This window comes from Haemaphysalis longicornis, unplaced genomic scaffold, assembly GCF_048455015.1.
Source record: "Haemaphysalis longicornis isolate Haplotype H1 unplaced genomic scaffold, Haemaphysalis longicornis Haplotype H1 scaffold_7, whole genome shotgun sequence".
Lineage (NCBI taxonomy): Eukaryota > Metazoa > Arthropoda > Arachnida > Ixodida > Ixodidae > Haemaphysalis > Haemaphysalis longicornis.
This window is the reverse complement of record NW_027526422.1, coordinates 101619125-101643746: the sequence shown is the minus strand read 5'-3', so window position 1 is coordinate 101643746 and position 24622 is coordinate 101619125. Positions and strand designations below refer to the sequence as shown.

At 45.3% G+C, this 24622-nt stretch overlaps 1 protein-coding gene across 1 annotated transcript; it reads right to left on the bottom strand.

Annotated features, from left to right (window-relative positions):
- Positions 1–9810: 9810 nt before the first annotated feature.
- On the bottom strand, positions 9811–24264 carry LOC144144696 (chymotrypsinogen B-like). The gene is made up of 6 exons (XM_077676226.1): positions 24173–24264; positions 23703–23886; positions 18459–18582; positions 14164–14323; positions 11353–11480; positions 9811–10682 (listed from the first exon to the last, which is right to left on the bottom strand). Exons 1-6 carry the CDS (start codon positions 24231–24233, stop codon positions 10485–10487), a joined length of 855 nt encoding a protein of 284 aa, XP_077532352.1. The 5' UTR covers positions 24234–24264; the 3' UTR covers positions 9811–10484.
- Between the last annotated feature and the right edge of the window lie 358 nt (positions 24265–24622).

Below are 24622 nucleotides of genomic sequence, written 5' to 3'. Positions count from 1 at the left end.
GTTCGCTCCGTCGCGGTCTCGGCGTAACAGGTGCGTGATAGCGGCGCGGTGGGGCGTGGAACGGCGCGCGCTTCTTGCGCATGCGCGCTCTCCTCTTCCCCCCCCCCCCCCGTACTGCTCTCCCTCTACTGCGTGCGCTGCAAATATAAAGCGTCTAGCGGTCGCTCGTGCTTCAGTCACTGCGTTGCTCCTTCCTTCCTTGGTTGACGCTCACCCCCACGTTTACTCGTGTCTGCTACTCCAGCATCACGGAAGAAGCGATGAAAGCAACACTGCCTTCAACCAGTACTGAGGCCCCAATGCTCTGCATTTACTCGTGTTCCCCTCGCGGGAAGGCGCGGGAATTTTTTTTCTACTAACGTTATACGGCGAAACTAAAAGCTTAAACAACACATCTGCAAAAATGCAAGTAAACTAATTTAACAGTGACGTGTATGCCTGGAGGAGACAAAATTCTACCCCTGAATGTTCATTCGGGTTATAAACACAGAAATGTTCTCAATACCCAAAAAAATTCGATAATTTTATTTTCAACTCTCATTTCCGCAGGACCCAATCCAGTAGGTTGTTATAAAAAACAACTTCCATCCAAATCCAGGCCAACCTCATTCAAGTCAGTTCAGTCCTATCTTGAATTTCTAATTCTGGTTTGATCATACTAAAGACGACCCAGCGCTTACCGTAAAAATTCAGGACGAGTAGTCTACAAACGATTGACAATAAATTATTTCCGCCGATCAGTTCCACGCAATGACTTCGTAAGCAAGGTGACTTTGAAAATTCAGAAATTTTTTAGGTGCTCAGTGCAGCGTGTGACAACATTTTCTTGCCTCTATTGCCCCGCGCAAGCATTGGTGGTTTCGCAATGCCGTTGCAGGAAAATTGTTTTTTTTACTTGAAACACTCTCAGGACATTGCAAAAGTCTTCTCGCTGTATGCTTGAACGCGGCACCTTGCCACGCGGAGTTGGAGAGACCGAGCCGACTACAAGCGTGCTTCAAAATTTTTAGGAATGCAAAATGGAAATGCCTAGCCGGAGCTCCTGTTGATCTCTTCTATATACAGTAATCCCTCATTATAACGAAATCAATTTACTCGATATATTGCTTTATTATAAATTTCTTCTGATCCCAAACCAAACGCATGCATTTTAGGCAGCATTGCTCGAAGCGAACGACGATCTTGACCCGTTTAGAGCGAAGTGGCGAGCGAAAGCATCGGCGAGCGGCGGCGACCAAGCGGTTCAAGCTTTCAACATGACGGATCAACGCATGCTGGTGTTTCCCCGACAATTTTCTGGCGCCGATCAAGCTCCGACTTTAGACAAACGGTCGAAATGAGTAGTAAGGTCATTGCACTTTGTTCCTACATAAACAATGTCATCAATGTCATGGACGCGACGGCCCGCGAACACCGACACTCGAATCGTACAATTAGCAGTGTCGTCGACAACGGGCGCCCAAAACTTCACGGCGTTAAACCTGGGAAAAATATCGCGCCGTTATCATTCAAAGCCCTTAGTGCAAAACCAGTCAGTTTTGACAAACTGGCAAACTGACGAACTGACAAAGAATTGTTTTTAAACAGTCCTAGACATCTACAATTTATTTGTGCTTCGAAAATCTAGTAAACCAGGAAGGCACAATGCGCCAGCCTGTGTATCGTTTCTAATGACTTGTGTGAATGCGAGTATATCTATGTGATCGTATAGTGTACAGGCGATTACCTTGAATTGGCAGGCCGTGTAGGTAGCCTTCTTGACTTTTCCCTGGTATGTTTACTTATTTCTAACTTCTCTGCTACATCAGCCATTTCGATGAAGATACCTTCGTCGGGAACACCTGGTAACCTACTTATGTTTATATTGGATCGGCGGCTGCATTGCTAACTCTCATATATTTCCTGTTGCATACGGTTAATTACATTATTAAAGCCTTACCAGCGCCAATCTCTTCAAGAGATGACACGTTGGGTTGAAGCTCTTTGGCCACCTTTGAGATTTCGCAAATCTCCAAGGAGGTGTCGTATTGCTCCCACATGAACTGCACTGATGTCTTTACTTCCTCAGTGGCGGTTTGGAAGCTCAGAACAGTTTGCATGATACTCTTGAAAGGACTCAGCAGCAGCAAGAAGTCGTCAACGTTAGCCGTTTTCTCTAGGGCACTGGTCATTTTTTTGTGAAGCCAACTAACGCACGTTAATGTTTTCGTATCGGCACCCGTCGACTGAAAGGCAGATACCGTAGACGTGATCGACCCTTGGGATGTGAAGCAAAGCCACTTTTTACGTTTTTCTTTCCGATAGCCTTGAACGTGTTTTCACTGAATAGCGGAGAATTGTTGCAGAAGGTGGGACGAGCCGCAGGACGCTGAGCATACCCAGAACTTTCATGATTTGGGTAGCACATTGCGACACTTTCACTATGTCATCTCTTCAAAGAATGTAAGTCCCTCTCTTGCCACATGGCGCGCGGTGGTATACGCGACATCCAAATTACGGTGATGGAGGAGAAGCGAAATTCTAAATGAAGAACTGGAAAATTTTAGGTTTAAAGCGACAGTGGAGCGGAAACGACGCAAGCAAGCAAACGAGAACAAAAAAGACGTGTCCTGGTTCGTTCTTTTAGTACGCGTTTTTGGTTATGGAGATGAAACGTTCTAGCGCGAGGCGTTGGAAAACAGTATACTAGTATTTTAGTAGTCGGATCCCATGAGAATACAACGACATGAGAGACCTAAAGCCCGAGCATCCTTGGGTCTTGGCCCCTAAAAAACCTGCCGCCGACAATGAACTCGTCAGTACAGTGCCGGACCTTAAAGCTGACACCCGTAGCTGTTATACAGGCGACGCATTTTGCCGCACTTCTGACTTCTTTATTTGACTCGACTGTCCTGATCGGGTCGGCAGCGCATCTTCGGCAGGATCAGCGACGCACACACGGTGCAGTGTAGGATCAGCTACTAGTAGGTGCCAGGATGCCTATCACCACCCCGGATATAATAAAACCGGAAGTTTCGGCGTGCAGTAGCGAATCTCCACCGTAGCCGGCCAGTAACGTCCAAAGTTAACGGCGGCACTAACGCTGATCATACTGAAATTTCTAAGTTCCTCGGTGATTCTGCGAAACATGTTGTAGAAATGTTTGCAGTTCCCAACACAAAATCCGAATTCATGGAAGAATATTAAGGAGAGCGAGCCACCCTCCGTCCTCTCACCTTGAGAGAGCAACGCGCGGGGCACCCTGAATTGCATACAGAAAGCTGTAATGAAGCTTGTGCGTGATGTCCTCTACTGTTCCCGTATGCCCATAGGAGGGGGTGACAGCTGACGGCAGGAGTGGTTGTTGCAATTCTGATCACCAAATTAAGATAATCAGGTTTTTGCCCGGGCAACACTGGGCCAAAGGATTGACTCCCAAGAAGAGCGCTTTTCAGCGTATCTAGGCGAAATAGGACTTTTTTTGAACAAATTGCATGCTATGTTTTTGTTCTGTTTTACGTTCCAATATACAGCAGTGCGCTTCTTGGAAGACTTCCTTTTATTAAGAAGGCGTGCATAACAAAAATCTGACCGGCTCGTCTACCTCCTGGTTACGAGTAAGCTCTTGGAGGTGAACTTGTAAGGCAGAACCACTTCCCGCACGTTGGTGCCTGCTTTACACACCTATTTTTCCCAAGGCCTTTCTTCAACTTTTCACCATCTTCTTTGAAATTTCCCCAACAAGTCACCTTTACGGCAGAGCCGGTGCAAACGCGAGCACAGGTAGTGGCTGCCATGTTGGCAGCTATGGTTTCTTTTTCGTCTTGTGGGCTAGCAAACACCAGTGCTAGAAAACACTATTCAATAATGAGGGGCTATTCTTTATGCCACTGAACTGATTGGACGATATGGCTTCTTCGTGCTGTGCGAAAATAGTTGTGAAAACGTTTCTCCCTCCAGCCGTTTTCCACTTGTCTCCAGCTGTGAAACCTATGTGTTGTGCATTTGCAGAAAGAAGATGAGGCTCCTGGAATATGCGGTATCACTATCATCGTCATTGTACGTTTACTGAGGTCTCCATTAGGGTGTCCTACGGCTTCGTTACCTCGTAGCTAGAACGCAACGAGCAGGTAGCTCCGCATCATTTGGTGCCGAAACCAGGGAAAACGAGCGGTTCTCGACGACGTGTGCAAGGAGCGAAAGGAGACGACCAGTGTATTCCGGAAACGGTGGCCAAAGCAACTTCGTCTTCCTGGGAACCGCACCCAGGGAAACAACGCACCGACCTGACCACCTGCCAAGGCAGTAAGCCGGAAATTTTCACTAACCGATGAACCGGCTGAAAGCGAAACGCGCTGCCAGGCGAGCCAAACTTGCCAATGTCCTGATCGAGGCAAAAGGCTGCTCTGACCGAGCATCCGTCGGGAAGGTGGTAGAAAATCTCGTTGCCAGCCGCGACGAGCTTAGCCAGATCGACGCCCAGGTCAAGGATGCAATTCCGGTCGAGGAGCTGGGAAGGGAGTACGAGTAGGCGGCGCACTACAACCACCATACGCTCGAGGCTCTGACTCGCCTTACGTGCCGGCTAGAGGACCTCGGCGTCAGCAGCACGGCGCAACGTGCTGCCCCCTCTGCCGCAATGACTGCATAACTTGGCCGAACGACATCTCCTTCCCATATCTGCGGACCTCGTCTCCAAACGCTCATTATCAATCATTTTTATGGGGACGTGTGTCAATGGACGTCATTGTGGGAGCAATTCAACGGCGCAGTCCACACCAACCAGGGTTTGACCACGACGTACAACTTTTACTACCTGTGAAACTACCTGGAAGGTGAAGAAGCAGCTTCCTTCGCCGGTCTGCCAACAATAGAGGCGTGCTATGAGGTTGCCATACGGCTGCTCAAGGACATGTTCGGCTAGAAAAGCCAAATCATACAGTGGCATTTCCATATGCTCGGCGAGCTGCAGCACGTGACATCACCATCGGGTACGAAAAAGCTGCGAAGAATTTACGACTGCGTCCAGCTGAATGTCTGCTGCCTCAACGTTCTCGACGTTCCAACGAGCAGCTTCGCGGCGATGCTGTACGACGTGTTGCTCCATGTCTTGCCGGAAGACATCGTGCTAGCATTTCATCGGCATGGCTACCTGCAGGATAATTCAACGACCACGGCGTCATCTTCCGGGGAAGAAAACGTAACGAGCTGTGGGCGGCAACTCGAGCAACTCTTGCGATACACGCAGATCAATCTCGAGGCGAGAGCGATGTTTGCTCCAGTGAAACCTTCGACACGTTCGAGTGACCCCTTCAACGTAACGGTAAATCAACGTCGGTGCTACACGCCTCTCAAGCATCGATGCCTAAACGCAACGGGTGCTGCCTTTTCAAATCGGCAAAGAACAACACCCAGGCATGCCAGTCTTCGTTAAGCATAGAAGAGAAAAAGGAGCGGCCTGAAAACCAGAACGACGCTATAGATGCATGGCGGTAGGACACCGATCGGAGGAGTGTCAACGAAAGATAATGTGTTTGACATGCAAGGGAAGGCACGCTACCATCTTGTGGGACCCTGGCTACAACGCTATGCTACAAAGCAAGGTCAGAAGCAAAACCACCTCCAATTTCCTGGTGCAGACGCTGGCCACCAACTCAGCATCTCCAGCCCTCGCTAACTGCCAGAAGGATGAAGGAGGGCACCACCAGACAGGTCATGGGTTATCGGGACTAACAATATGCGTTACATACGAGGCATTTTGGACGGCGGCAGCCAAAGAACGTTCATTAAGGAAGACGTCGTGGCTAAATTGCGACTAAACGTCGTACTAGAAACAAGCCCCGGCATCAGTACCTTTGCATCATCAGTCATCTCAAGTGGGAAGAAGAATCGTTGAGGTTCCACTGCACAACCAGTTTGACGACGTAGAGCATGTAGTCCACGCAGTGTCAGTACCCATTATCTCCGTAAATGTCGCAACTATGGAGATGAAAAACGATTCTGGGAAGCATCAACGGAAGTTTGGTTACAATCTTGCTGACGAACGTAATGTAAGGACAAAGATATCGACCTGCTCGTAGGATCTGACCAGGCTTGGACAATAATAACAGGAGACATCAATCGCTGCAATAAAATGCAAAGCTAAGTAGCTTTAAAGAGCTCGCTCGGATGGACGCTTCAAGGCCCTGACCGGGAACCGAATTCTGCGAAGCAGACAACGGCGGAGGTGTTTTGCGTGTTTAGTAGGCAAGTGCCACGCAATCTCAAATCAAAACGGTACCCTGAATGGAGTCGACACGACAGCCTTGGTGCCTTATATCAAGGTACTGCATTCATCGCACAGCACACAACAGCTAGGAAGGAAATAAGGGCACTTAAGGGTTTTGAAGCAGGCTTACAGCGCTATGGACTATCAAGCAAGAATAGAAGTTGCCCGGAGCCCCATAAGAGATGTTAAATGTGTAAGAGCGAACATCCACTCTTAATACAATTGAGGCGCTTGCCGCGATCACCCCAGGCTTTACAGATCGCAGACATAGGGACTGCGCCAAAGCCAATGGATCAGACGCATTGTATGCCAACATTAGGAGAGAGAGAAAGAGAAAAGACTTTATTGGGTCTGATGTCTTCTTTCTTGCGAGGGCTCGGCCGACTCCAGGGAAGTCAGCGGCCTCTCTTGATATTCGAACCAAGGCCTGTTGAACTTCAGTGGTATAGCTGTGCAGCGCGGCCTCACGATGCTCATCGTTGTTTGTGTTTAGTAAATATGTGCCGTGTTCCTGTGGATTCGAAGCAATTGGCGGGCATTTCCACATCATGTGTGAAAGGATTGTCCCCCCTGAACAAATTTTACATCTCGGGTCATGTAAGCCAGGATACATCTGCTGATACAGGACTGGGTTTGGAATCGCATTGGTCTGCAATTGTCATAGTGCTACAGCCTGTTTTCTATCGAGGGACTAGTGTGGGGGCCGGGATATGATCGTCTCCCTCCCTGTAGTAGTTGAGAGTTTCCCGATACGTGAGAAGCCTGCCGCCGTTCCGAGGAGTGTCAGTGGATGCGACTGGCAAGGTTTAATTGGTGACAGCGCAAGCCAACTCATGTGCCTCCTCGTTACCTTCCAGGGTAGCGTGTGCAGGGACCCAGAGTAGCGTGAGAAGCTTCACAAAACAATACAGCAGCGCAGGCATATTTGAATGGCTACAGGCATCGTAAGCACAGCAGGCGCTTTGGGCATGATAATCCTCTGAACCTTTCGGAAGCAACGCGGTGTCTAACCTGGATGCATCGGAAGAAAGCAAGTAAACGGAAAAAAAGGTGTATGAAAAAGGCTATCTAGGTTCAAGTGGCCCGAACATTAGCCTTTCACCAGGATCTGAGGCACTATGTTTAAACAGGAGCCATTCTCAATATGCAATGTTTTTTCCGCATCTGTTTTGTGGCCGGCAGTATGTTGTGAATTGTACAGAAAGAAGATGAGACCCGTGGAACATACTGCATCACTATCGTCGTCATTGCACCTTTACTCAGTCATCGCCATCAGGGTGTCCCACGGCCTCCTTCCCAAGTAGCTAGACCACAACGAGGTGGTCGCTCGGCGACACCATGCTTTCCCTGCAACTTTTTTTTTAGGATTACCTTAGCTACAGCCACCCTCCCCCCCGGCAGCTTAGTGGTCAATGCACCAGACACGTACTCTGAAGGTGGGGGGTTTGGATCGCACCCGGCGGGCATTTTTGCTCCACTTTCTTTCTGTCTTCCAAAATTCTTCATATGTTTCAATAACCTACCACATTCTCCCCTTTGTTTTCGGAGGCATTCTTGACTAGCAACCCTTACTGCTGCCTGAAATCAATGAGCCCCTCATTTCCCACTCTGCTTCGCTAGATGCATAGCGAGTGCCTGTGTTCTGGCCGTCTTAGTGCCAATGGTAGCTTAGGAGGATTCAACGCTGGTCTGCCACTCTCGACATGTCGTAGACACTCGAGTCATGGCCCGGAGGTTACAAAAGGTCCCTATAGCTCCGACTGGACCGAGTGGCGCTGCCAACCAACCCCAGCGCAGGAAATTAAATACCATAACATACATACCCCAAAACGTGGAGGGAAAACAACCCCGCTGGCAGCGTAGTGGTCATCGCAATAGACGCGTATTCTGGAGGACGTATGTTCGCATCCCAACAGATGGGCATTTCTTTACTTTCTCTCTGTATTTCGAAATAATTCATCTGTTTCAATGACCTGCCGCATTCTCCCTTTTGCTTTCCGAGGCATTCTTGACTGCCAACCCCTATTGTTGTCTTAATTCACCAGCCCCTCATTTCCCTTATGATTCGCTACATGCATAGCGAGGGCCTCTGTTCTGGCAGTCTTAGTGCCATGGGTAGCTTAAGATGGCTTGACTCTGGTCGACCACTCTCGACATGTTGTAGACACTCAAGTCCCGGGCCAGGTGTTAAAAAGAAGGTCCCTTCTTCCCGAGTAGTCCGACTGGCCCTGGCTACCACCCCCATGCACAGGAAACAAAATACCTGAACATAAATAGCCGAGAAAGGGGAGGGTAAACAGCCCCGCCCGTAGCATAGTGGTCATCGCACTACACGCGCGTTCTGGAGGTCTTGAGTTCGGGTTCCATTCGCGAGCATTTTTTCTCCACTTTTTCTCCACTTTAGGGGGAGGAGTGCACGATTTTCCTGTATAATGTTTGCACGCTCGTGCACCCATCGCCAAATAAATCTGCTTTCACCGGGTCAATATTAGCGCAAGCACAATAAAAAAATATGGCCCCATCGGACAGTATTTGGTCTGATAACGCAAGAGACCCAGGTTCAGTTACGTCCAGCGGCAGCGTTTTTTTTTCTTGAAGCGCTTCGACGATCGTCATCAGCGACATGGAATATTGGCGTTTTTTCCTTGCATTTTAGGCGATCACGGACGAATGAGTAAGACATATAAGGCTTTAATTTAGAAGCTTTTTATTTGTAGAGGCTTATTTCAACAATATTTAACTTAAAAAGTGTAGCGAACTGAGCCAGTTGGTAGAGATTCACATTGGTAAACAGCGCGAAAATACCAAGACAGAAAGAACAGGACAACAACAGCGCTTGTGTTGTTGTCCTCTTCTGACTGTCTTGGTTTTTCGCGCGCTGTTTTACCACTATGGTATATTTAGATTGTTTTGTTTCCTTTCCACATTGATTACCCAACTCTTAAAATGTGTACAGTGGTTTTTGTAAAGCCCTTTTCTATTTTAACGACGTGTGGCTTACAATTACATAGTAAATTACTTGCAATCTCTGGCTGTCCGTACAGTGCGGTCTACTGTTCCAAATAATTCGAAAATTTATTTCCGACATTGGCTAAATGCACCCCGAAGCCCATTTGAATGCGAATTGAGTGCCTCCCCTCATGCGGACGACCAAACGTTCGAGGCACACCCTTCCGCGATCTTCACACCTGAGCCCCCTCGCGAAAAGACCTTGTGAAGCACACCGTCTTATTCTCTATAACAGTAAACTAGACTGTACAATCCTCAAGGCCGAATGGTGTTCCACTGTTCAGACACGACACTATAGTGCCCTTCTAAGACCGGCAGTGTTCTCAAAATTATTCCATCCTTTCGAAAAAACATGGAGGAGTGATAAATGGTAGTAGGGCAAACGCCATGGCATTCAAATCGCGGAAGCTCGCCCGGGCATGCCATTTTGTTGACTGCTGCTTCTACGCTTGTATTTTCTGCTAGTTTATAGCGGGATGGAAGGTCGCTCAAAAAATTAGCTTTCACAACCCCCCCCCCCCCCCCCCGATTGTTGTCTACGTGACAATGTACGGACAAAGCGAATAGAGTTGACATGAACAGCCACGCAACGGTGAAAACGGCTTTACATGATTTTTGCGGGGGATTTGTAGGCGGTGTTCAGCGCACGCCATATATTCAAGGAAGCGTCGGCGGGAATTGTAGTCACTTATTTGCAACATTCTCAGCCGAGCGTGGCGACTTTTACAGACGCTAGTTCTAATTCTGCTTCAAGGAAGGAGATATATCTTTCTATCACATTGGTTGTAGGCTTTCTGGCAGCAAGATACGCATCGACGATGAAAGTTTTCAGTATCGGCTGCAGCTAGTTTTTTGCCTTTATCATAATAAATGATTAGCCAGGCCTGTTTCTTGCTAAATCCCATTTTTTGCTTTTGAATTGTATAAGGGCACTGAAAGACGCCTGCAAGGAAAGGATTGGTTTGATGCCATACCAACTGAAGCATTGCGTGGAAGCAAATAAATTAATATATACGCAGGAATGACTTTTATTCTCAAATAATATCAGCTTCCCGGCTGTAGACATCTTAGGGCCGCTGTATAGAGATTACTGGAAACAGGCCAAATATAGCTTAAGTTTTGTTTAAAGTGCTTTTATCTGGCCACAGAAAATGGAGGCATATATAAGCAAAACTTGTATATAAAAATTGCAGGGAAAAACTTCCGAGACGCTTATCAAGTTGTGCTGCTAGATACCACAAATGTTCAGCTTCGACGCATTCCCGTTCAAATAAGGCTGTATAAAATTGCTGACGTAGTGCGAAACTCTTGTTTCTGTCGATGATTGTTCACCAAGATTTTTGAAGAACCTCACACCCGAGTGAACGAGTCCAAACACGGTCCAAGTCCCATTTTGGCCGTGAACCACTGGTCCGCCGCTGTCGCCCTAGAAAGTCGGAAATGAGATTGTGAGCTTCGCATTATCAAGACACTGTACAAGGCTGAATACATAATTTAAGGTATTAAAAAGAGAAAATGTATGGGACAGAATCTAGTGAAATATATTCGGGCATACTTTCCTTCTTTTTACGTTTCCATATAATTTAAATTAGATAAGGTTTATCCTTAATCCCTCTGTAGAAATCATAGGTAGCTTAAGTGAGTTTTTTGGAATAATGACAAAATGAGAAATTACAGAGCAATGAGGGCTCTAAAGTAATATTATCACATTATTGTCATTGCGAATAATTAGGTTAGGCAAAGGCTACCATAGCTCAAAAAATTGGTGTTATTTCCTTGTGCACATGTGTGCGCATTTCATCACGTGTGCGTGTTTTTTATTTAAGATAATCCTAGACGTCAAACTGACTTGGTCTCGTATAACGGTCTGCCTTCGCAGCTCTACGTGTGCACTTCCCTTGTGCGCAGGGAATTGATCATTTCATTAGGAATCAACACTAAGCAATTGTCACCGATGTGTCGTATGGAAACGCATGTTTATCGTGTAGCTTACCAGAGCTAGTTTATTTGCGCAGGCACTTCTCACCAAATGGAGGTGGTTGGGTCAGCTAGAGTACACTAATCACGGTAGTGCAACTACCGAAAAGGATACTCACTCGTCGATGAATTCCAGTAACACCACGGGCACAGATAAATCTCTCTCTGTTACGTATCCGTTTCGAACAGGGTATCTCTTCTACCAAGGCTTGTTTTAGTTCGGATGGATTTTCCTTCTTGATAGTTGCTGTGACAAAAAGAAAATGCTTGATAATCAGGCCACTTGAGACACTTACGCCAAAACTGAAAACCAGCAATTCTGTTTCGCTTTACGTCAGAGATTGATTTTGAAAATGAAAAGTAGAAGCAAGTAGTGCCATATTTTAAATTATATTTGTCATCTTTGGAATTATTCAACTTCATTGTAAGTGACAAACGCCGCCAACAAAACGCGCTGCTTGCTTCAATCAATCAAGGTGAGGTTTGAACGCGTGCAACTTTCTAGCCGCCGCAATGAGATTGTTTTGTAATCAAAAATACGGTCCCCACAGTCATTCGTGCATGATCGCCACGAATGAAAGTCTTAGGGCGCTAAAGCCTGACTGCGGAGGAAATTTGATATTCAGCCTTCTACAATTTACCAACATGCTCTGAATTCAAACCACAGCTTTAATGTAGCGCCATTGGATTTCAACTTTGAATTTGTCTCTTATCTGGCATGCGTTGGAGAATGTATCTTCCAGTTTAGGGACTGTCTGATTCATTACCGTGCTGGCACTTTTTTTACAGTCGCAGGTCTCCTAAAGAAAGAGTTCCCCGCTCTTTCAACCGCGCATATGACACCACTGGGGGGGGCTCTCTGGAGTGCTTTTTGTGTGCCAGAATTTACGCATCACCAAGTTGAGGATTACCTAATTATTCTGCCTACTAGTTGGTACAACTATGCTGCTCCCTAACAAGGCGCACTTCATGAAGCTATCACCGACGGCTTCGCACTGGTTCAGCGGGTAATGCAAGGTTCACATTCGTTCTTAGGTCATTCCTTGGACAAGACGTCGCTTTTGTATTTCCTGAGAGAATTATGATACATGTAATAAGCGGATGGTCTCTCTGTATAGTTCTATGACAACACAATAAAACAGAAGCCGCAGTGCCATGCCAACCACGCACACTGCGGGCTTTAAATATCTTGCCTTGTAGGCTAACCTCAGGTAAAAGGTCCGCAGCCAGTCAGTCAGTCTGTCTGTCACTCTTTACCGTCACTCGGATGGCCACGCTGACGAATTGCTAGTGACCAGCCAGTCTGTCAGTTAGTCGTAAGCGACGAACATCTGATACTTACCTCCAGTGATCTCTTTCGCTGTATCGCATGAATCACGGATATTTTTAGTTACATTAGAGGCAATGTGTTTGTAGCCTTCAGTAAAAATGCGAGCACAAGTTTGTGCTTTTATTTTTTGACGAGATGATTACGTGCTTGGGTGGGGCCATACTTGAATGTGGGATGTTGGAAGCTGGAACGTATTTTGTATCCTCCTAAGACGCGAGACATAACGTTGTATTTATTGAACAATTGAATTTACCAGAGTACAGCGACATTTCGTCCATTTTTTTGTTTTCTATGATGTTTCCCTGAAAAGTTACCACATGTGCAATATATTGCACACTGCGGCTAAGTTGTTTACAAGCCCTGAAACAGGATGCCATAGACAGTGGGTCTGTATGTGTTGTGTGTCTGCGTTGTGTTGTGTTGTGTGTGTGTGTGTGTTTGCGTGCACGCGTGCGTACGTGCGTCTGCGTGCGTGTGCGTGTGTGTGTAGGTTGTGTGTGCGTTCGCTGTGTGTGTGTGGGTGTGTGTCTGCCTCACTGTTTCTGAAGAAGATGAAGAAGCCAATCGGCCAAGGGAAGTCCCTCCTTTTCTTGGCATCATTAGAAACAACTGCCTCACTCTGCCGCGCTCACCAAACATCTGCGTTGTTGAGCAGATTATTCCCTTCACCGGTAAATGCCGAGTGAAGTAGTTCGTCCCAGGGAAGCTCAAATTGACAGCACTAAAGAACTTTTGCTTGGCAAGCCATGAAGGCTTGTGTCTTATATTTTGAAATCTCAAGCCTTATATTTTGAAACATTTCAGGGAAAAGGGAGCCTAGCACGAAAGAAACAACATGGAATCGGTGCTGCTTGCCCTCATTGACGCAAACCTCTGAAAAATTTCGTGAGTAGAGGCATCGGCGGTATCTAAAGAGATTTTTTTATTATTCATTTGCACAAAATAACCCCTAATGTGTGTAGAGGAAATGAGTAAATTAAAATAATGAGTTCTGTAAACGTAATCACAAAGAGTCAACATTGTCCTTAGGTACAATTTGGTGCACATAGAATAAGCGCGTGAAATGAAGAAAATATAAAAGTGAAGGAAGAAATAGCGGTGGAGTAAGAAACCTTTGTCTTTTATGAGCTCGTGAAAAAATTCTAGAGCATCATAGTATTTTTAGGCACATGAGAATGGCGTTCCTTTGAGGCGTTGATATAAAACCTCCGGACTAAAAAAGCCATTTTTGTTTATTGGCATGGAAATTCGAGAGCATCACAGTATTTTCACGTACATCAGAACGGATTTCCTTGGTGGCGTCGATATAATACCTCCCGACTAAAAAGCGGCATTTTTGTTTGTTGGTATGAGTGCCACCTCACAATTACATTTAAATAAAACACCAACAGTAGACGCCACCTGCATCTACTGTAGCTTGGAAAGACTGTTTCGGCTTTGCTTGCAGCCCATATTGCTTACGAAGCGCCTGAATCTTAATGTGCTATACGTTCAACGGGCGTCTTAGGAGGATATACTAAAAGCACGAAGCAAAGCAGGCTCTGCACAAGTTTTCGTGTGCCATTAAATTAAGCATTGTTGCCGATTAGGCACCACTTACATGTGACTGATCCCCAACCTGCGACGTGGTACGTTGATCCCACTGGTAGTGCTTCGCGATTACTGGGAAGACATACTGGAAATATGGCGTCGGAGAAGTTCACTCTCTCCCGGAGTGTAATGATGGCGATGTCATTTATATGAGGCCAGCGCCTTTTCTTCTATGAATTGAAGCGGGAAAATACAGAAAAATAAAACCAATCAATTATGGTTTCTTCGGAGCAGCAAGTGCAGTTTAATGTTCTTTTTATGCTTTACATGGGACGACAATATCACAAGAAATTTTAAAAGCTACCATGGGTGACAGCCTGACGCAGCCATACTATTATGTTTGACGATTTTAGAACGAAGGAATATTTTAATATAATATATAACACAACTTTGTTAATGGTTGCTATGTATTTATTTATCTCCAGGTGGAGTATACTGGCTAGCGGGCCCCAAATATTTTCTTACACATTTATTCATCAACACTGATGTATTAGCCGAAAGAATGTATTCCATTGCTAGCTTTCGTGTTCACAGCAGTCCTTTCCATGTCTAGTCGTGAATATGCATCACCACAAGGAAGGTCACGCCAAAATTTGCTCCACCAGTGCTACACAATGAAGTGGAAACCCTTGCATGCGAATCATTCCCAATTAAGCCTAGTGAAAGGAGGCACAAATGCGCAAGACGCAAGGAATGGCAGAATTGGATACTTGCCTAGTGGACGGCAAACGACAACTAGGGAGCAAGCATTCCATTGGGAGTGCAATACTTTCAGGTGATTAATGCCCGCTGAAATACGACCTACGTGCGTTTTATGCGCCTGCATGAGAAACCCCACCACTGCAGGATCTCCTCTCAAGTGAGTGGACAGCGCAATTGTTATGTTAGAAATTAATTAGAGTTTCAAAATAGACTGCCAATCCACTTTAAACTGGAATAAAGCAATACTCCATTTTTACGGTATTGCATGGCGTGCAGTTTAGACAAGTACTGCAAACAAACCACGCTTGTTTGTATGAGCTATTCAAACACGTACTTATTTAGGGTGACAAAAAATTGGAAGGTGCCCAGAGTTTTGCTAGTAGACGACCATCGCGTTCAGCGTTTCTTGCTGTCTTTCATATGCTGCCGGAATAACTAAGGTTTGTGGCCTCAAATTCTTTCTTTTAGATTACAGGTGAAAATGATTCCTTTTGCCGGCTGAGAAAATTTTCTGCGTTTATGTTGCCGACTAAACAATCATTTTGTTATAGCTAAAAACTCCAGGAGTTGCGAATGATTTTTTGTGAGCATGTGTTTTCCGTATAAAACCTTGACGACTGATTGAAGTTAAAAATTGCGGGCATTGTAATTGCCATTCCTTCAAAAATGGCAAAGCAATCAATTTCATGCTGGGATTGAGTCGACGTAGAAGTAAACTTTAATGCAGTCTAATAATTTATCTACATTTCTCCATGGTGCCCCTGCAATATCTAGTGCTTCCTTGCATAGCGGATAAGACGAACAATACCAGAAGTCCCGGCGAAAATGGCAATCGCAGCTCCACTGCAAAAATCGCATTTCTACGAGGCGCGATAGTAAAAGAAGAGCAATGCCTGGTGTAAATTGAAGCTTCTAAATCACGTCCTCGGCTGGTTTGAAGGTACTTCGATCACGTGAGCAGCATTTCCGCCAAGTTCCGTTCCACCGAGCTCGGCAAACGTTTTGCTTTCGTTGTCTGCCTTCCTTTTTTTTTCGCTCTTGCCGGGAACCCCCACGAAAGCTAAATGCGCGTGCTCGTAAGTGCTTTCCCAACACTTTTGGGCCCTCTAAAGCGGCTTTCGTTGCTGCCTAATAACAATACGTGCACCGGTGTGCCCGGATGGCTGATTCGTCTGATGACGCGGTTTCGGAAGTAAGTTTGTGTGGAAGCACATTCACCATCGCGCGGACACTTCTGCTTTTGTAGCTCGAGGAAAACGGTGAAAGGGATAAATCCATCGATCATGTTCACAGTGCGGAGGACGGATGCGCCATGGATGGGAACTCAGCTCAGCTTCCGCAGCAAAATAATATCGCAGCTCCATGTGATAGCGTGGTCGCGGGGTAGGTGGAAGAAGCGATGGAAACAAAACAATGGCGGACCATCCACTTCCGTAGTTCCGAAAAATCTTGGGAAAACCTGGTTGGTGGTACTCTTCTGGGCGCCAAACGAGAGCAATATGGAGAGGCTTTAATTTTTTTAAAGTTTACAGCGAAGTAAGACAAACTAGGTTAAGGCGAATTCTCACTTATGCCAAACAAACTGTGAGCGTTTGTTTGGTTTTCCCTAGACCCAATGAAAAATAAATCCCCCAAAGACGAACAGTCTTGCACCTACTCTTCGGTTAAGACGAACAAGGTTCGGAGTGACCACCACTGCTGGCGATTCTGGGTTGCGAACATGGCAGCCTGCGCGGGAGCTGTCCAGGCATGCACGTGACCAAAAGAATGCAAAGTAAACAAAAACAGCGCAAAGCGAAGGGAAGAAATTAAGGGAGCGGAAAAAATACAGAGCATAGAGCTACCACTTCTCCTACCCTTTAACCCGTAGATCTAGCAGCAAAGAAAAGAAAAAAAGAGCTGGTGAGTTTTGTGGCCGCTCTGTTCTCGAGGAGAAAGGCCCTCAACGAGAAAGGAAAAAAAATAAAAAATTAGCAGCGGCTTACCTCGGCTGTGCCAGGATATACGTAGCGTGAGCTAAGATTCAGATGGTTATTTTTGGTTTTTCGGGTTGTCTAGGTGTAGCTTGATTATTACGCTCACTGCTGCTACGATGGCACACACAAGGCATACGTGTTATGTGACGCATGTATATTTATCAAGCGTTTCCGGCGCAGCGTCACCAATCCCCCCAGAGCTAAGCTGGTCCACGGGCGTACGCCGGTGTTGCTGCGACGCACGAGCCATCCGTTCCACACCGGGCACCCCTCGCATGATTATCAAGTGGACCGGGGCGTCACGTGCGGAACGGAGGTCGGTGAAGCCGCTGGGCGCGTGGGGTGCGTGAGAGACGCCGGGCAGCGAGCAACGTTTTGTGCGCCGTGTGACGTCATTGCTCCACGCGCATGCGCAGCACGTCTCTACAGGAGACACGTGAAGCTTATCAACCTCGGCCAGTGTCGTTCACGCTACAAAAAAGTGACGACAGGGACTTCAAGTTCGCGATCGTAGCAGCTCTCCTGACCAGCGCCGTTTCTCAGGGGGAGCATGTGAGTTCGCGTTGGTTCTCGTCGCGAGTGGCACCGCGTCACCGCCGTGAAAGGGAAGAGTTCCCTCTCTGTCTCTGCTGCGTTGCCCCTTGAGGTAGCGGGTGTTGTACCCTCTCCGTCGCTGCTTGGACTGAATAAAACGAGGCAGAAACACTTGAAGACAATTTTTTATGAAGTTAAGCAGTGAAATAATTGCTTTTTGCATTTTTAACCCATTGTAAATCTTCTTCCTTCCCCTTCTTGAAGGAAGAAATTTGCACGCAGCTGGGTGAGTTGCAGATTCTTTTTTTTTCGGGTGGGCTTCTTATAAGACGAACTTCTTATAAAACGACCAAATTATCATGGTCCCTTCTAGTTCCACTTAACGGGAGTTCACTGTATGTGGTATGCATTGCGTTATTAGGGCAACTTCGTGCCCGCCACATCCTCTGATTTTTTGTAGGATCAAATAAATGCTTCTTGGATAAGTATAAGTGATACTTCAGCTATGTTTCAAAAGACGGGGTGAGTGACCTTGCTTCTTTAAAATTCCGTGTAGTGACTAAGTGTGTGGCAAAGGAGCAGGCCCAAAACACGCAGTTTATCACTGTAAATGAATCCTTAAGAGGTAATTCCCCATCACTGATGTCTAGCACTTTGGTTTCGTTTATGCACCCTTCATGCGAGCTTTAACTGGAAACCTGCATGTAACGAATGCCTGGGTGGCACGAATAATTGCACATTTTTTGTCAGCTTTGTTATATCCAGTTTTAACGGTATATAGATCTATCCGCCATTGCGTACTGAGGGTTTCACTGAAAACACACGTGCTCGTACAGCGACGAACTGTCGCTTCCTAGATTAAAAAAAAAGTCTTTGTATAGAAGAGCCTAAGCTACAGCCCCAGAAAGAAACCTTTTACCCAATTTTAAGATAATTTAATATCGAGTAGCGCAAGAGCTATCTGCGCAGAATAATAGGTCAGCAAGGTTTGTATTTGTTTTAGATTACAAATTGTTTGCCATTTTGCGCCATTCTTTTTAACTCTCATGTTATCTTTCGGCCATATATGAAGTAATAAAATGGAGTCACTCACTCGATCGCAAGGATACTGAGGGTGAACGCAGACTTCTTTGACCTTGTGTACAGATTCACTTGGGTCTCTTGTGGAGCGTTTGTGTGACCCCAGATGCACAGTGAAGTTGGTATCTCTTTCTGGACTGGAGAGACAGAATAGATAGTTCATATTTTAATGGCCACAGTTCAAAAACCCAATTACCATATGTACAAAGGTTTTGTTTTAACTTACAGACAAATTCAAAAATTCTTCTGCCCCGAAAATCTTTATTTTGAGTTGTGCAAGCCTCAAAGCAAGCAGAATGTCGTTGTGACGCAGTCGATACTGTTTATATCAAACAATTAACTGTTGTTCGCAAACTTAGTGTAGGTTGTGGTGCATACCTGCAATTGAAATCAACCAATCGTAGCTCCTCGTAAAAATTATGGCTGAAGGTACACAAAGACGTCTTACATAGTGTGCCGTAAACGGCTAGGGAAAATGGAGGTTGCATATTTGAAATAAATTTAATGCGTAACATTTCTTGCTGAACACCGCCTCATCCTCGAGCAGGTAATGCCAACAATTTCTACAAAAATGTATTGTTGATATTGGTAACACATTCAATCGGTATAATAGCGTAAATTGAGGTAATTGGTCGAACGAAATATTTCAAGACCAGAAAAGAACAAAAACAACACATCTAAACTAAACAAAAATGAACGGACAAAATAAAAACAAACATATGTCCTACGCATCTTATCAAAAAAAAACGACCGCGAAAATAAAGACCTCCGCAAAACAACACTGGAAATAAGAATAATAACTGCGAAAAGATGCAGGCCGTGGAACTCTCTGAATCTCGACTAAGATGCATAATTAAAGAAGTAACACATTTTATCGCTTTGATAGAGTAATGAAGATAGCTGACCCAACGGCATTTTTAAAGCCAAAAGAAGAGAAAGTATAAGAAATAATGTATCCTTAGAAAAATCAACTGATCAAATCGGAAATACCCGTATTAGACTTCGCCTCCAAAATACGATCACAAAACCTAAAATGCAGGGAAGAACGTTCAAATTGCAGTAAAGAAATCGCGAAGGGCAAATTCAGCACTACGCCTTGCATCTCGGGAATAGTACACAATTAGCTAAAAAAGCAAATGTTATTATAATGGATATTATATAATCGGAAAAAAATTAACAAGACAAAACTTGAAACCAGCAATGTAACCCAAACAATTTGTCTACTCATAGCTAATCGTGTCTGTAAGAAACATGCAATGTATCAAAAACAGTGTAAGAATGCCACGCATTACTCGACAATTATCTAAAATCAGGCGATTTTTACTGAGTCCTCAGCTTTTGAAATACGGCTTCTGGTCTATAAACGTCTTTTTTGTCAGCCTTCACTTTACACACTCCCGTGATCAAGAAAAATATTGTTCTGAAAGAGTCACTTTATTGAATTAGTGCACTTTTTCCTCAAAATCGTATAACGCGATATGTACCATGTGTGCCTTACTGTATGGCCTGTTTGTTTCAGTCGAGGCATGGGATCCCGTTGCATAAGCCATACAGTTAACCTTTGCAGTAAAGCTACTTAAGTATGCCCTGCATGCGCTATACGGTAGTTACCTTCCATTCCATCAAAAAGCAGGTGCCGGCAAGTTTTGAGAGATAATATGATTCCTTTTGATATTAGCACATAAGTGTGTTATTCCGAGATACAGAAACATTTCAGTAACGTCATATCCGTCACGGATATGACGCCAGCACAACGAAGGAAGCGCCTTATAAAGGGTGCACCCCCGTAAAGAGGGTCTTCTTGCGGGGAAGCAACCTTTAGGACCACAAAGTACGCTATACTGAGGGTTGTTCATTTTTGACTTCTATAGTTTAACACGAAAGCGTTTTATCACGGGATACACCAAGATTGCACTGACGCCATATCCGTCACGAAATGACGAACTCGCCAAGCACACCAACAAAATAGCCGCCGACCCGCAAATCATGCTTAGCTGCAGATTTCACTGCGCAGTTCACTTTCATGTTTTATCGATTCCTGTGACAGAGGAATGAACTACAATTTTTTGCTTCATTGTTGAGGCTAATATAGTGCGTTCTTCAAGGTTACTTTGTCATTTGCCGTGTGAAGTTCGCATACTGGCACGCACTTTTTTAGATAAATAAATGCGGAAGCACTGCTTTCCCTGCTAACTACGGGGTTCGGTCTTTAACAGTGCAAGACATGTGTGGCGCCCGGTTAGGCTCGTGCGCCTCTGTGTGTGGATAAATGTATGTAAATTTTTATTCCTACTTCATTCGCAAAAGGTAAAGGATAAGCGCATATCATTCTGTGAAAATGAACCAGTGATCACCAGTTATAAGCAATGGGATAGTATGGGTTCTTCGTCTGAATGAACAAAGGGCAGCTTCGCACAGAAGTAAGCGTGCGTTGTGCGTGGTTGAAGAATTGGCAACTTTTCCCCATCTCGGCGAATACACCGCAGTTTTTCAGCACTGCAGATTTGTAGCAAATGAAGGCTTCGCCAAAGGCGCGTGGAAATCACTTGAGTGCACTCCATACATAATAACTCAAAATGGTTAGGTTATTAGAAATTTGGACGTCCTTAGCAAAGCCGCTACACGCGCGCCTAAGGCGCACCGTACTGAAGCGTGGCGTATGAAATTATCAAAAGAAAGGTATTGCGACTTAAGAGAACCCAGATAACGGTATCTTGAATTAGCAGCTGCTGACGAACGGATAAAGAGTGTTGTAAGGAAGTTGGAACGAGTCAAAAAGGTTGGGTGCGCAACGGCTACAGGGCGTTAGTGATATCGCACATCAATGGCTGCACAAACTATAGACAATTTCATGAAGCTCTACCACTCTTTGGGATTGCAGTGGGAACGCCGATATCCTATGTTTACAAACGTGTCTCCCCAAGGTACAGAAACTTCAGCAATACAGAACAAAAAACCGAGGATTTCGTTGGACAACGACCACACTGATTTTGTAGAAACTGCCCATACATAAGGTATAACAAATATAGCAATACACACACTAAGATACCTTTTACACTGTTTCTTTCTCTGATCGATTGTCAGTGCTCTATCTGGCTTATATAGTCAAGAAAGGTTGTTTTGCCTGCATTGCCTGGTTCAGGCTTGTGATGGTGTTCTAAGAACCAAGCGCACCTAGAAAAACACACACTTCCCGTGGTCGCAATCGAACCTGGCTCCCTCGCGTTACGCAGCTGCCTTGTTGTGATTGCGTAATTTGGACAGATTTTCAAACCGTGCGCTGCAGCGCTCCGACGGAGGCCCCGCCGTTCCCTGGCTGCGCTGCACGCCAGAAGGTGAGCGGCTAGTTTGAAATGGGTGCGCCGGTCATTCATGTCCCCATTTACCGCAGTGCCGTTTCCGCGGACACTGCCGTTGATAAGCTATGCTGCATGCCCAGATATGAGCAACCGATTTGAAATTTGCTGAGGACCATTGGGTGCAGCAGGCACGTAAGTGGAGGTGAATTTCTTTGCGATAAAGTAAGGTCTGGTGTGATTAAGGGTGATTCTTTATCTTGTGTGTGTTTGGTATGGTTTTCTTTCGAGATCAGGTCAAACTCAGCCAACTGTGTTGGGTATAATTTGGGTGGGGTCAGGGTTGCGTCACAGTTGATGGGCCTCTGAGCTTTCTATCGATTTATACTGACATGTGAGAAGCTTCTCGTGCACACCTGCTATATTAAGGAGAGGGACTGGTTAGTTTTTATGTTTCACAGCAGTTCAACTCAGGAGCTTTTATTTTCCAAATTACAAATATTTGTCTTTGCCATTTTATTATATAAATCAGGTATCTCGGTAATCACCACAGTTTGTATTTCACGTTTCTAGTTTTAGAGATGCTACTGTGCAGCTTATTGAGTATAACCGGAACCACGATGCTACAAAAGCAGTTCCACGGCAAAACTGTTGCAGAAGATAAAGCGGACGTAAGCCAATTCGTTCTTCAATTACTGGAAGCATTTGTATGGTGTATACCAGTCGTTAATTATCAACATGAAAAGAAAACCTCCTCATGTAGCCGGAATAGCGTTTATCCGGAATAGTGTTCTGTATTTAGATACACAGGTTGTGTCGCAGACAGCAAAGTAAATCCATCGTCTTGGAAAGGTAACCAGTCTCTCTGACATGTGATATAACCAAACGTAAGGCCTTCGTGTCAGTTTTGGGTTAGGACGCTGATCATGAAACAGATAATATTTGTTTTGCAATAATTTTGGCCAAGTAGTATTAGTCCCGTGACCCGTACGCGAAAAAATGTGGTGGGGTGGCTTTGGCACACTTTACGAAGGAGCTGTGTTTTAGGCGGAAACTTTTCTGGATTGCGTGGCCGACAGCACCAGCACCAGTTACCATGGTACCAGGTGAAATTTGTTCATTACGCTAGCTCCGATGCAGCCCTCCCCGTTGACGCTGTTTTACCTGCCCGCGTGCCCTTATAACATGAGTTTATGCATGTAATCAAACAATAAACTATGGCTCATGGAAATAAACTTGCAGTTGTCCCACAATGTAGGCCAAAATATTGTCCAGAAAAGAAGCATCTCTTGCGGTGATCATAGATGATTGATTGAGTGAAAGCATCGCTTAGAACCTTGATAACACCAGGAATTTGTTTTACCCATTTATTTTTATGCTGTGCGCCCACGCTATGCCGGCCGTAGTTATATACTCGTTTTATTGCAACACAAGTTTACTCAAATCAGTCTAGCAGTATAACGTGGCCGCATAATTTCGGGAGTAGGAGCACCTAGAACACCGGTGACTGCCTCAATATATCGCTGCTATGTGGTCCCCCCGACGTTTCTCTTCGTAGTCCAATGTCCCTAATGTTCAGTGCACAAATCTCTCTAAACGTTTAGTGCGCGATTGTTTCCTTGTGCGCATGTTTAATAGGAGCTTCATTTGACGGGCTTAGGTTGACCAGGGAAATCTCAAGGCCGTGAAGTGTGGTTGCATGGTGGCTCTTTCTCTTTTTATTAGTTCTACAGTGGCTATACAGTTTTCAGTGGTACTTGCGACCGAAAATAAAAGGTATTACGCCGAAAATACTCTGTTAATTATACCCGATCATTATTATTTTTTGCTGCAACATTGTTGCAAGGAATAGTTAATAGTGGCTTTTACAGACTCTGCACTCAAGAAATCCAAGTCATGAAAACATATGGCTTCCACCATACGAGTCGCTATGTACCTAGTTACAAAAAGGTTCAACTCACCAGAAGCAGTGGGCAGCCGTAAGGACATGTTGGTCGCTAATCAAAGCACCCCCGCAGAAATCGGCACCATTACTGTCGTACAAACCAGCCATCCATGGCCAGCTGTGAGGAATGGCTTCGTGGCCCCCGAAAATTCGGTCACCGGGCTCCAGCACGGGCTGGACTGCAGGGCGACCGCATTTCTCTGCGCACAGATAATGGTAAAGTAAGCGTTATTTTAGAGTTGCATACCGGCATCCACATAACCTGCTGGTTTTCGCAGGCGACAAGCCTTAAGGAGAGACACTTTTGTTTACGTGGGACCATGTGAAGACGGTTCGTTTCAAGTGATGCAGTTGCTAAAATGAGGAGATTCAGCTTAGTCTATAGCGCAAGTATTCCCCTTGTTACACGAATTGTTGCGCATTCGCGCTGCAGCTATTAACCTTTTTTCAGCAAAGGAAAGTTTGAAGGCCAAAAAAGCGTCTCACCATTCTGAGTGGCCAAAGCAGCACCAAACAGCAGTAAGGACAACAAAACTCCCTGTTCCATAATTTCTGCCGCTGCTCTATATCGGATCTCACCAATGAGGAGAAGATTGCGAACAGTGCTGTACTTGGTGCCACTATATATACTCTGCCTTATCAAGTCGCGTTTACGCAGCCGGAGGCCGTGACTCTGCGGAAGGCGCACGTGTCGCTCACCGGTGTAATCTCCCTTATTCCTGAATGGCATGACGTGCGTGTAGATTGCTTGCAGTGTCACAGAACAGCATCCTTACAACCTAAATGCAATGTACAATGTATACGAATAAGAAACTTACTAGAAATTAGAAAATTATTGTGTATGGCAGGGTGTGCTAGGTGAAATAATATTGCCATGAAACTACCATATAAACAAACAATTTCTTATCGCCAGTGCCGGTTTTAGTGTTATTTTAT

Coding starts and splice junctions, on each gene's coding strand:
- LOC144144696 (XM_077676226.1), bottom strand. CDS start 24,233: ATGGAACAGGGAGTTTTGTTGTCCTTACTGCTGTTTGGTGCTGCTTTG. Junction 14,324..18,458: donor CTCAGTATCCTTGCGATCGA/GTGAGTGACTCC, acceptor TTCAATTCATAG/AAGAAAAGGCGCTGGCCTCA. Junction 10,683..11,352: donor TTACTGGAATTCATCGACGA/GTGAGTATCCTT, acceptor CCGACTTTCTAG/GGCGACAGCGGCGGACCAGT.